Source organism: Geotrypetes seraphini, chromosome 2 (assembly GCF_902459505.1).
Source record: "Geotrypetes seraphini chromosome 2, aGeoSer1.1, whole genome shotgun sequence".
Lineage (NCBI taxonomy): Eukaryota > Metazoa > Chordata > Amphibia > Gymnophiona > Dermophiidae > Geotrypetes > Geotrypetes seraphini.
Window position 1 is genome coordinate 492178721 of NC_047085.1, and position 12461 is coordinate 492191181.

Here is a 12461-nt window from a genome sequence, read left to right on the forward strand (position 1 = left end):
CACCACTCACTGCTCAAGTACTTTCACAGCAGCACGCTTTACGTGCCATATCGTCACTGGCCAATAATTTCAAAATTTAGTCTCAATCTCCGATATCTTATCTAATGATGGCTCAATTGCTGAACTTAAATGCAATTATAGAATCCCGACAGGAGAACCCTGTTTCACTAACAGCATCTTCAAATTCAAATGGAGAAATAGACGCACTTTTATCTCCACATTTTGTGCAGTTTCAGATTCTTGAGACCGATTCCCTCCCCACAAGGGAAGAGAGAAGGTTTGCCTCTTGGTAACAGAAATCACCCATTATTTTACTGTAGAGAATGACACGGGGACAAATTTTTCCCCCGTCCCCGCGAGTTCTTTTCTTTTCCCTTCCCCATCCCTGCGAGCTCTGTCCTCATCTACACAAGCCTCAAACACTTTAAAATCATAATTGTTCGAGGCTTATGAAGTCAAGGCAGAGCTTACAGGAATGGGGGCAGGGACAGTGATAAAACGCACAGGGAAATTGAGTTCCTGCGGGGATGGGGACAAATTTGTCCTTGTGTCATTCTCTATTTTACTGCTGCCCAATTTACCAGCTTTCCTAATCTCTGCAAACATTGAGATTGACACCACATATCCCTTTGAAAAATTGGTTCCTAAACTTTTACCTTCAAATAATATTTGCCAGAGTTAACAGCTGTCCGAGACACAATCGTCTTGTTTTTTTAGCATCAAAAGATAATAATCTGATATTCTTTAGGGAATACAGACACCACTCGCTCAGGCTTCCCATCTGCAACTCTTACAACTTTCTACTAGAGTTTTTTGAATCCATGGGTAACAAAAAAAAAAATCCCAAGAATGCCTTTTACCAGCTATCTCAAGAGCTGGAGCACAAGTGTCCTACTTACCTTTTGCAGCAGTGCACCAATGATGGCTGGTCCATGGCACTGCAGCAGGCTCTCCTGGTTCACAGGGTGGTGCTGAATAAAATTCTTAAGCATTAGCAGGAAAGCTGCCACACTGTTCCGCTCCAGTCTGCCCTCTGTGGTAGGGGGAGGGGAAAAGAAATTAAAAAGGGGTCAGAGAAATGAGTCCCAAAGAACTTAAACCATTCCAGCGATAACAAGGTTAAATTTAATATATGGTGAAATTTGTTTTCTTACCTGTTAATTTCTTTTCCTTGAATCTTGCTAGACCAGTCCATACCAGTGAGTTACCATATATACTTGAATATAAACCGAGATTTTGGGGCCAAAAAATGTGGGTCTCGGTTTATATTAGGGTCCACCTTAAATCCTGATGGTCAAATGGTGTGATGAGGCAAAACGGCACAATTTAGAATGTGGGGTGGGGGGAGAGAACAATACTAGATGGGCGCAGGGGGAAGAAAGACAATTGTGTTAAAATATCTAACCCAGTTAAACATTTAGGAGACCTTTTATTAAGGCGCACTAACCGATTTAGCGCATGCCTTAATACAAGGACCCCTTAATGCATTAATCGCATTATTAATGCATTAACTCCCCCTTTTATTAAGACGCAGTAGAGGTTTCTATCGCGGCCCAGAGCGCTAAATGCCCCGACACTCATATAATTTTACTGCGGCTTAGTAAAAAGGGAGTGGTAAATACACAGCTCTACTCTTTATTATTATTCTATTGTATTACTCTTTATTTATTATTCTATTGTATTGTGCTGTTTTTATCATTATTTATTGTGTGTTTTTTTTCTGGTATTTATACAACTTTGTTCTAGTACATATAGTTAAAGGTTTAACATGTTTATATATTATAAATATGGATTCCTATGGATCAGCGCTTTTGATTACATCACTGGAACGCACTGACATTGAAGTGTGGAAGTAAAATTGCACTTAAAATTGGGATAATCCAATTTAAAGTAATATATTTTGTTTAAAATTTTTTTATAGTTGCCAGAAATTTATTTTTAACAACAGACTCTTCAATTTAAGGTACAACAATTTTTATTGGTTTTCAAAATAAAGTACAAACAAGCACTCAGGGCATAGCCTCAGACCAAAACAAGTCTCATACAGACGTGGAACAACAAGCAAAAGTAAACAGCTTATCTCTCCCCACCCCCTACCCGAAGCAGGGAGCATCCTCCAGAATGCAGTGCAATAATACAAAGACAACATCAAGAAAGTGGACCACATCCAAAAGTCAGACAAATCGAGAGACACAATAGTGCACTGCAACAGCAATTCCAATATGAAAAAAGAAACCAACATCTCAATGTACCAAACTATAATACCCCCCAACCCACCCAATCCCATCTCAAAGCGTTACCTTAGCACAAACTCGGAAAACTACGAACTCTGCTAGTCTTCCGAGATACAGCTCCCGCATTCCATGAAGCAGGAGGACAAGTAAACCCCAACACAGATAGAGCAGAGAGAGAGGAAAAAAAACCTTACAACCTCCTCTCATGCGCCCCCAACGACAAGAGACTCTTCAATTTAAAAATGAAAGTGGTTTTAATCACACCCAAATCATAATTTTATATATTGGTTTTTTAGCATTATAGTCACTATCATCTGGTTTTGTTTTTTTTTACACTGAATTGTTGTTTGTTTGTTTGTTTTTTTACTTTGCTGGTTCATGACTGATGGCCTGTTTTACAAGGCCGCGCGGCAACAGCCCCGAAGCCCTTTAAATCTCTATGGCCTTCGGGGTCGTTAGCACACTGCAGCCGCTAGCGTGGCTTTGTAAAAGAGGCCGTGAGTCTCTTGTTTAAAAGAACAGGTCTGTTAGAATTTGACCTCTGACCCCCCCGATGCTTGTACAACAGACTAGAGCTCACAGCAGCTGTGTTTAACATGTTTTATTCTAGAGCTGACTGGCAACAACTTGGTAACATGTTATTTAATTCCTGTTTAATCTGAAATTTTGCTTTTTGAACAGATTCTTCAGTAGTTTCTTGACTGATATTTTTAACAATGTTGTACAATTGGCATTATTTGTCATGCTATGCATTTGTTTTTAGTAACTGCCAGATAAATGAGATCTTGGAGTAGCACTTTCTGGGTATGTAAATGTTTTTATACTGATGTGTATAAAGATGTAATGTTTTATATCACAGTTGATATTTTAAGTAGAGCTTTTGTGGTTTTATTACCCATACTGTAATATGGTTTGTAGTTATTTATTTTACAGTGTAATTTAGCCACTGATACAGCCCCAAGGGGGACGAAACATGGCCATGTCGATCTAATAGGAGTGTTTTAACAAATATTGTTTATATTTTGTTTTTTAATCTTTATTGATTTTCCATAACTAACAAAAAGTGCAATACAATATTCCAGTGGCGTACCTAGGGTATGTGGCACCTGGGGCCCATCATTTTTTGACACCCCCCCCATGTAAAAAAATATTTTTTTGTAATGACCATGAAACGGAATAAATGGTCAGAATAGAAACAGGCAGTGAAAATTTTCTTATATTCCAAACATAACATAACATAAATTATGTCTGAATTGTCATGACATCAGAAGTACATATGGAGTAGTTGCAGGTGATGCTTGGGACAGTTCTGATTGTGTTAGTTCGATTTTATGTGTTTTTTGAATAGAAGGGTTTTTATTTCTTTTTGAAGGTTTTGTAGTCTGTGGTCGATGTCAATTGGTTGTAGAGTTGGGGGTCGAGTGTTGCAGCTCGAATGGCTAGGAGGTTGTCGAACAGTTTTTTTCTTTTGACGTTTTTGGTTGGAGGGTGTGTGAATGGTGCATGAGTTCTCCTATGTCTGTTTGAAGTGGATTGAATTATTTAGCTGAAGAAATTAGTTACCCCCTCATCCCACATACATTAATTCTCTTCCATTTTTGTTCCCATTATAAAAAACACTGATAAGTTCCCAGAAAAAAAATACATTAAAATAAGAAGTGAAAACAAAGGCCCCTACAGATGAGAACATAACATAAGAATAGCCTAACTGGGTCAGACCAATGGTCCATCATGCCCAGTAGCCCATTCTCATGGTAGCCAATCCAGGACACTAATACCTGGTCAAAACCCAAAGAGTAGCAACATTCCATGCTACCGATCCAGGGCAAGCAGACACTTCCCCCATGTCTTAATAACAGATTATGGACTTTTCCTCCAGGAATTTGTCCAAATCTTTCTTAAAACCAGCTACACTATCTGCTTTTACCATAACTTCTGGCCACTTCATTTTTAAGTTTAGATCTTTCCTTTCAAACAGAGACCTTGCTAGATGTCAAATACAGCACAAGGTAACTTCACATGGACTTAGATGTGCAGGAAATGTGAATCTCCTCATACACCCACCATATAGTGCAAAAATGTGCAAAGGTCTGTTTTTTTCTTTCGATCACTACATAGCCTAATGCCACACAAGCAGCGCTGTTACAAACATATTCTGTAGGTCAATGCTAAGGATAACAAAGTTTCCTTCCTTGGACCAGAAGGAGATAAACCACTGGAAGAGATCCCAAAACAACACCCAAAGACCCACTCAGTGTGTGAACCAATTGAGTGGAGTGGACTAACTGGGGGGTGGAAAGGGCCCGGAGTTTGCTCAGCAGAATTTCCCAGACCACCTCTTCCTCTCAACACATTGACACGCTGCCACCATCACCACTAGGAACACCTCACTGGGTAGGCCAGCTATGCTATAAACTTTATAAAACACATTATTATATTTTCTTATAAAGCACATATTTTAACTGACCTCTCTGACATCCTCAGCCTTTCCATTCACAAAAATAGAAGGAAGAAAAGTTCCCATTTCCTGCTGTCTCATGTCCCCGGCCTATACAATATTTTTTTTCTGCAGACCCTTCAAAAGTCTGACCAAATCCTTCTTTCACTTGCATTATAAAGTACTGAGGATGCCATCTCTCCCCAATCCTAAAGTCTAAGACAGTAGCGCAAACTAATGCTGCCAGATTCAGGAAAAAAAAATTTTGATTCGATTCAGCCTATTGAATTGGTTTTTCAATTCGATTTTCCTGCCCAGTTGGGTGATTTTTTTCAAAACTCCTGGTGGGTTTTATAGCTTTTTCACCCTCTTTGGCTTCTCCTAACCACACTGGCGCTGTGGTGTAAATAAAATAAAGAAACAAAAAGGACTTTTCCTCTCTCTGTTAAATCCTAGCTCACGTTTGCAGTCCAACAACAGCTCTGGCAGGATACACATTTCAAATCTGACATATTATAATTACAAAACAGAAAATAAAATTAATTTTTCTACCTTTTGTTGTCTGGTTATATTTCAAATCTTGTTGGTCCAAGGCTCTGGTTTTCTTCTGATAACTTGCTTGCCAGGGTCTCCTTCTTTCTGCATGCTAACCATCCATCTGCCAACTCTGTCCTCCCTTTCCATTTCCCTTCCCTTCCCAGGAAGTCTGGTATCTTTCCTTTTTTTCATCTCCCTCCACAGATCCACCTTTTCTTAACTACCCTTTCATCCGGCATCTCTCCCTCCTTCCCCACCACCCCAGAGTCCACCAACTCTCCCTTTCTTTTCCTAATTACCCTCCTATCCAGTATCTCTATTTCTCCTCCACACCATCCCTTGTGTCCAATTTCTCTCCCTTTCTGTTCCTTCCCTCCCTAAATCCCATGGTCCATCATCTCTCTCCCTCTCCTCTATTTTCAGACCCATTATTTCTTCCCCCCCCCAAAGTTTGGCATATGCACGTCTCTTTGAACACCCCCTTCCCTCTGTGTACTTCTAAACCAGGGTCCCCCCCAAAGGCCTGTCCCCCCTTAAAGGTCTGCCTGTCCCCCCTTGAAGGCCTGTCCCACCCCCTTGTAGGCCTGTCCCCCCTTGAAGGCCTGCCCCCCCCTTGAAGGCCTGCCTGCCTGTCCCCCCCTTGAAGGCCTGCACCCCCTTGAAGGTCTGCACCCCCCCCGAAGGCCTGCACCCCCCTTGAAGGCCTGCCCCACCCCCTTGTAGCTTGTCCTCCCTTGTAGGCCTGTCCCCCCTTGAATGCCTGCCTGCCTGTCCCCCCCTAGAAGGCCTGTCCCCCCCCTTGAAGGCCTGCACCCCCTTGAAGGTCTACACTCCCCCCGAAGGCCTGCACCCCCCTTGAAGGCCTGCACCCCCTTGAAGGTCTGCACCCCCCCCCGAAGACCTGCACCCCCCCGAAGGCCTGTCCCCCCCCTGAAGGCTTGTCCCACCCCCTTGTAGGCCTGTCCCCCCCTTGAAGGCCTGTCCCCCCCCTTGAAGGTCTGCACCCCCACAAAGGCCTACACCCCCCCCCGAAGGCCTGCACCTCCCCGAAGGCCTGTCCCACCCCCTTGTAGGCCTGTCCCCCCCTTGAAGGCCTGCTTGCCCCCCCTTGAAGGCCTGCCTGCCCCTCTTGAAGGCCTGTCCCTCCCCCTTGAAGGCCTGCACCCCTTGAAGGCCTGCACCCCCCTTGAAGGCCTGCACCCCCCTTGAAGGTCTGCACCCCCCTTGAAGGTCTGTCCCCCCCTTGAAGGCCTGATGTCAGAGGAGGGGCGGGACCGCGGCGCAGGAAGCAGCGCCCAAGCAGCTCAGGGATCGCTGACATCGCGATCCTGCTGCGGGCTGCTTCACAGGTGGTGCAGGAAGGTCAGTGGGGCGAGCGGTCCTTCGGGGGTGGGGGGGGACTGAACGGCAAGGCCGGGAGCATCCCCTCAGGGCTGGCACCCTGGGCGCACCGCCCCCCCCTCCCACCCCTCCTTAGTACGCCACTGCAATATTCATATCAGTGATATCAACAAATAAGCACTTAAATTCAATCAGTAGCAATGCAATAATATAAACCCCCCACCCAACCAACATTTACATCAAGGAATCACCGTAAAGATATATCCCTCCCCTCCCTCCCCCCCCCCCCCCACCGGATATGTCTAAATTATATCATCAAATAGAAGGATAAAGAGAACTATAGCAATGTTACAAAAGACGTCAATGGACCCCAAACTAAGTAAAAAATCTTAGAATGCCCTAACATGTCAGCATTCATTTTCTCATACCTATAGGTTAAACATAAATTCGCCCATCAAAAAGGAAAATTAAGTTCATCACAATTTTTCCAATTGCGAGTTACCATTTGCATGGCTATCCCTGTCATAATTGAGAAAAGCCGGCATTTATAGCGGTCCTTGGGGGGCTTAATATGCAGCAAAGTTCTGCATATAACTACCTCGTATGTCAATGGAATGGATGATTCCAGTATGTTATTAATCTGTCCCCATATTGACTTCCAAAAATATTGTTTATATTTTCATCACGGTGATCTGCCGTGTTTTTGTTCGGACTGGATCATACAGATTTTGTAGATAGGTTGCCTGCTGTTACATTCCAAGAGGACCTTCACCACTCCCCTGAAGTCGAGGGAGAAATCCTTGAAGAGAAGTGAATGGCCCTCATCTCTAAGCGACTGATAGCCCAACCACATCCCCTTAAGGCTGGCATCAGTGGCTACTATCGTCCACTCCAGAGTGGCTCTTTCAACAGATGGGACAAACAAACCAAAAACTGCAGACTTTGTACACGATGCAGGCAGACTTTATTATGACAAATGAATCTTTGATTAAAAACCTTTTACCAGGTGAGGGACCCAACACTCTGGCGGTTTTTTCAGCGTGTTACTCATCGTTATTTGTCCAAGGCTTTTTTCTTTTGATAATTTTCCCTTTTATCAAAAGTGGACCCCTGACGAAGGTTAGTCCGAAACACGGACCGTGTTGGTACCCTCACCTGGTAAAAGGTTTTTAATCAAAGATTCATTTGTCATAATAAAGTCTGCCTGCATCGTGTACAAAGTCTGCAGTTTTTGGTTTGTTTGTTCTGGATTGTTTTTCACTGTAGACAGTTGGACCCTGGGTTTTTTCCTCTTTCAACAGATGAGCAGAGAAGTCCCTAAACTAGAGTTTGTGGAACGCTGACAGTAGGAGATGGGCCTCTAAATTTTGGGATTTTAGACTCCTAGCATGAGAGGACCACTCTCTGAAGGAGCCGATGAGATGACCACTTTCTGAAGGGGCCAAATGTGCGCCCGTGCCCAAAATGCTACTTCTAGGGTGCAGTCATCGATCCCAGGGGCTGCTGGTAATCCCAAGCTGACTGGCTGCAGAAGAATCTATTCTAGCTCTGAATCTTGACCATCTTTTCCTGTTTTGTATGAAAGCAAGCCCCTAAGTAGTCCAGATACTGTAATGGAGTAAGACAACTCTTTGGGTAGTATCATCAAGCGCAGACATTCTAAGATCTAGATGGCCTTGCCTGCCACAGACTGGAACTCCTCTGCCAAGCTAGCTCCAATCAGCCAATCATCCAGATTGGGATACTCCCAGACCTCATCTTTATAAAGGAAGGCTGTGACTGCTACCGTGGCTTTTGAAAAGGCTTAGGGACTGTGGCGAAACCAAATAGTAGAGTCTGGAACTGATGGCACTTGCTGAATATGTGGTATCAAAGGAACCGTCTGTGCCCCTGCCTGATGGGAATGCATTGTAAGGCCCACAAAGGTAAAGAACTTCCCCAGCCTGACAGAGGCTATACCCATGTGGAAGTGCGAAACCCGCAAAGCACTATCTGCTGGATGTAGAGAAATACTGACTAGCTCTATGCTGCACCTCTTCTTATACTGGTGATATCATTAAAAATTATGTTCTTTTTCCTCCATAACCCACTGGTATGGACTTTTCTAGCTAGACAAAAAAGGAAATAAAGTTCATAAAATAAAGAGTAAAATTATTGCAGATTTCAGATGGTATAAGATTAAAATTTACATCTTTTCAGAACAGAATTAAGGACTCTTTACAGCCTCCTTCAAAACCCCAGAGTGCAAGGCCCTGTAACACAACAATACTTTCAACGGTCATAGTGGAAAGAAAAGACCTGGATAACACACATGCTCAAGAGCATCATTATTCTGTGAAAGGTAATGCCTGCCAGAGCTGCGACTAAGATTATTTTAAATCCTTGACCCTCAGCCTTATCAGTCTGAAGGGTGGGGGGGAGATCATCTTCCTCCCCCCACTCCCACTAATCCAGACTCCCTACCCCTTCACCCCTCCAACAAAGCAGATAAATTACATCTATGAAAAAAGGATGGAAGCATGTAAACAATCAAGGAAATGGAAAAGAATGCTGGAAGCAATTGGAGCAACACATCCATGAAAAAGAGGGTTCCGATTCCATTACCTGCAGATTTCCCAAGAGGCAGCAGCATTCCCTGGGCATTCTTTGAGGATGTCAACTCTGGACCAACCAAATCATGAGTCTCCTGGTCACCTTCTGCTTCTGTTCTGTGTGTGGCCACCTGGTGGAGGAGAGGAAGAAGCACGCCCAGACCACCTACACAGTTTATCACATCCTGTAGTGAGGACAAGAGGCATCCTAATAAACATTCAAACCAAGGCATATTTTTTTAACCTAGCACACCTATGTGCCCTGAAAAGCAGATAAGCAAATAGTTTTCCTGTGGTCATTTTCAAAATAGAACTGCAAGCATACTTTTGCTTTAAAGTTCACACAGAGAATATGTGAATGCGCTTCTTACCTAATTATGCAGCTAAAATACTACCCTCTTACTTACAGCACAGTAAAAAGAAGAATAAAAAATGTGTTATTACTTAAGGTGCAGATATCATGAACCAACATCTTTTATTAGCTGCCACTGTCAATTTCTGGAAATTCCCTTATATGGCAGATCGACTCTATTTGGCGTATCCCGGATTGCACCATGCAAGGCAGGGCACTGTTATTTTGAAAATGATGGCACTGAAGGCAGGAGCCAATTAATTACGTTACGTACGTAACCAGTCCCATTCTATAGCTGCGTGTACAACTGTGCATCTAACTTTGAAGTCATTTATAGAATTTGGGGGAAATACTGTAGCTTAATTTTCAATAGCACTCAAAGAAAGGGATCCGGTTCTTACTAGACCACAGAAGAACAACAGTATGCAGAGAGCTTGAAAGATAAAAGCTTTTCCTATCTCCCAGCTGCCCCTCTGCAAATATACGAGAGGCCACTGAAAAGTTCTCAGTCCAACCAAGAGGAGAATGATGTGGAGCCATGAAACCTACAAGTTATTCCACACTTTTCTTGACACTTTTCATTTCAATGCATCTAGAAATGGGCACAAGTATAGGGAAACCAAGCCATTGTGACATCACCGATGAGGCTGGCTCTTAAGCACTGATGGAATGAGGCATTATGACATCACAATACGAAGGGCCGCTGAAAAGTTCTCAGCCCAACCTTCTTGTTGGGCTGAGAACTTATCAGCGGCCCCTCATATATCTTGTGAGTTTACTCAGGAGGTCTGCTGAGAACTTATCAATGGTCCCTCATATATCTTGTGGGTTTACTCTGCTTCTTCTTGACCTGGGGCCTCTCTTGTTTCCCTAGCCCTTTTTATTTTCCCTGGCTCAGTTTTCCCTGGCTCAGTTTTCCAGGCCTAGACCTCTTCATGTGTCCCTGTGCGAGACTGTGCATAAGGAGGCCCGCTATTGTCCTATACACCCTATCACATAGAGACAGAGGGAGAGTGATAGGAAGCGTGACAAACTTATTTTTTGCTAGTGCCAAAACACCCAGTGAAGTAAAAGGCTGCTACCTTTTCTTCACGGGGAGTGTCCGATGTAATGGAAAAAAAAACCCAAATATAAAAATAAAACCCAAAAATATTACAATATATCCAAAGCAAATAACTTTTTATTCTAGTAATTAGTATTATAGCAGCATTTGTCAAATCAGAAATTAATCAGTTTGGACATATACAATGGAGAGAAAAAAACCTCATACCAACAGTGCCGGCATCTTTCTGCAAGCATGGCGCAGTTTCTCTAAAGAGACTCTGCCAGAGCATGGGGGTTTTATACAGAAAGTATCTTTTTCTAGTAAGACCATCCCCTGGCTATTATGTACCTATTGGATAAATCAAATGCCTATCTAACCTTCTCTCCTAGGCCACGCCTCCATTCTTCCCACAAAAAGTATCTCTTTATAGTAAGACCTTCCCCTGGCTATTAATGTACCACCCTACTGGATAAACCAAATGCCTATCTAACTCCCTCTTCTAGTCCACAACTCCATTCTTCCCTGGGGGGCCCTGGATAGGCATAGCGTCTAGAACTTTCTTCTTCTTGAAGTTTCCATTCTTCACACGGGTACAGCATCACTTTATCAGTTCTTAGGTTCCCAGATGGGAGTATCTCGCTGACTTGCATTTTCCTTTCCGCACTGTTCACTGTCTTTCCAGCACTGGTTGGTGTCCTTGAGAATACACACTCACATGCCACACATTAGCATCTCAGCATATGAACTGAAACCAGTTTATACTGGTCGATCATATCACCAATGCCTACCTAGCCTCTCACTGGTTACCATTAAATGCCCGAATCCAATTCAAATTTTATTGTCTACTATACAAAGCAATAAACGGATCCGCACCCACCTACCTTAACAACCGCCTTAATTTCAACTGCACATCCAGACCAAGAAGAACCAAGAACCTATTCGCCTATCCCCCACTCAAGGGAACTCAGCGAAAGAATATGTACGACGGCCTCCTAGCAACGCAGGCAGCGAAACTGGACCCCTTAATCTCCAATCTGCTGTCAACAACTATCGACTTTAAATCATTCCGAAAGGGAAATCAAAACCCTACTTTTCAAAAAAACTATACAACCTCCCAACCGAAACTAACAAGCAACCAAGCCTAAACCCTTCTCCTAAATTGTAATTTCCGGCATCTATTACGTAAGCATCATCCAATTATAACTTCCTAGAAAACCCCAGCTATCCCCCTCTGTTCTACGCCTGATCTGTATACATCCCCTGAATTGTAACTTCCTGGATATGTCCAGCTGTCTTACACTGTAATCCGCTTAGAACTGCAAGGTAAAGGCGGAATATAAGTCACTAATGTAATGTAATGTAATGTATACAAGCCCGTGACTTTAGCAGCTTCAGCAAAATGTAGGAATAGGTCTCACAACCTGTAAAAGTCTCCCATAGGCTCCTGTCGTCTTTCTCACCAGCAATGTCAATATGCTTGTGATATTCTCCCCAAAACCTATGTGATCCTCTTTAACTCAGTGTGCTGTTCACACCTAGCATGCTAGCCCACAAAATTTTGAAAAATGAGCATGATACATGAGAGCACTGCAACTGGGAGGCAAGTTTTGAAAATGACTGTGGCACTGTCATCTTAAACCAGAGCAGTGTGCCAGAGAGGAGACATGCCTGCCCACCACTGACTAGAGGTAAAGAAAAAGAGAAATCCCAAGAGACGCAGAGGGGTGATGAGCGAGAAAGCCAGAAAAATCTAAAGGACATGAGAGAGAGCCCATACCTTAATATCCCAGTTCACCACTTTGTGTCCAGTCAGCCTCCCATCAAACGAATGGTTTGGAGAAAGATCCAGGCAGATGTTGTTTTTGCACGCCTGTAAATTTCCAAGAAATTATACAAATATGAAAGAATTCTTCATGGCTGGCGT

General features: G+C 43.3%; 1 protein-coding gene across 3 annotated transcripts in view; it reads right to left on the reverse strand.

Annotated features, from left to right (window-relative positions):
• The window catches only part of NBEAL2 (neurobeachin like 2), a 408006-nt gene that overhangs the window by 146757 nt on the left and 248788 nt on the right, over positions 1-12461 (reverse strand). For all 3 annotated transcript variants that reach the window (XM_033931896.1, XM_033931894.1, XM_033931895.1), the window contains 3 exons: positions 12315-12407; positions 9154-9325; positions 900-1033 (listed from right to left, as the gene is read on the reverse strand). In XM_033931896.1, the coding sequence (XP_033787787.1) occupies positions 900-1033; positions 9154-9325; positions 12315-12407 (399 nt within the window). The remainder of the gene's footprint in view (positions 1-899; positions 1034-9153; positions 9326-12314; positions 12408-12461) is intronic.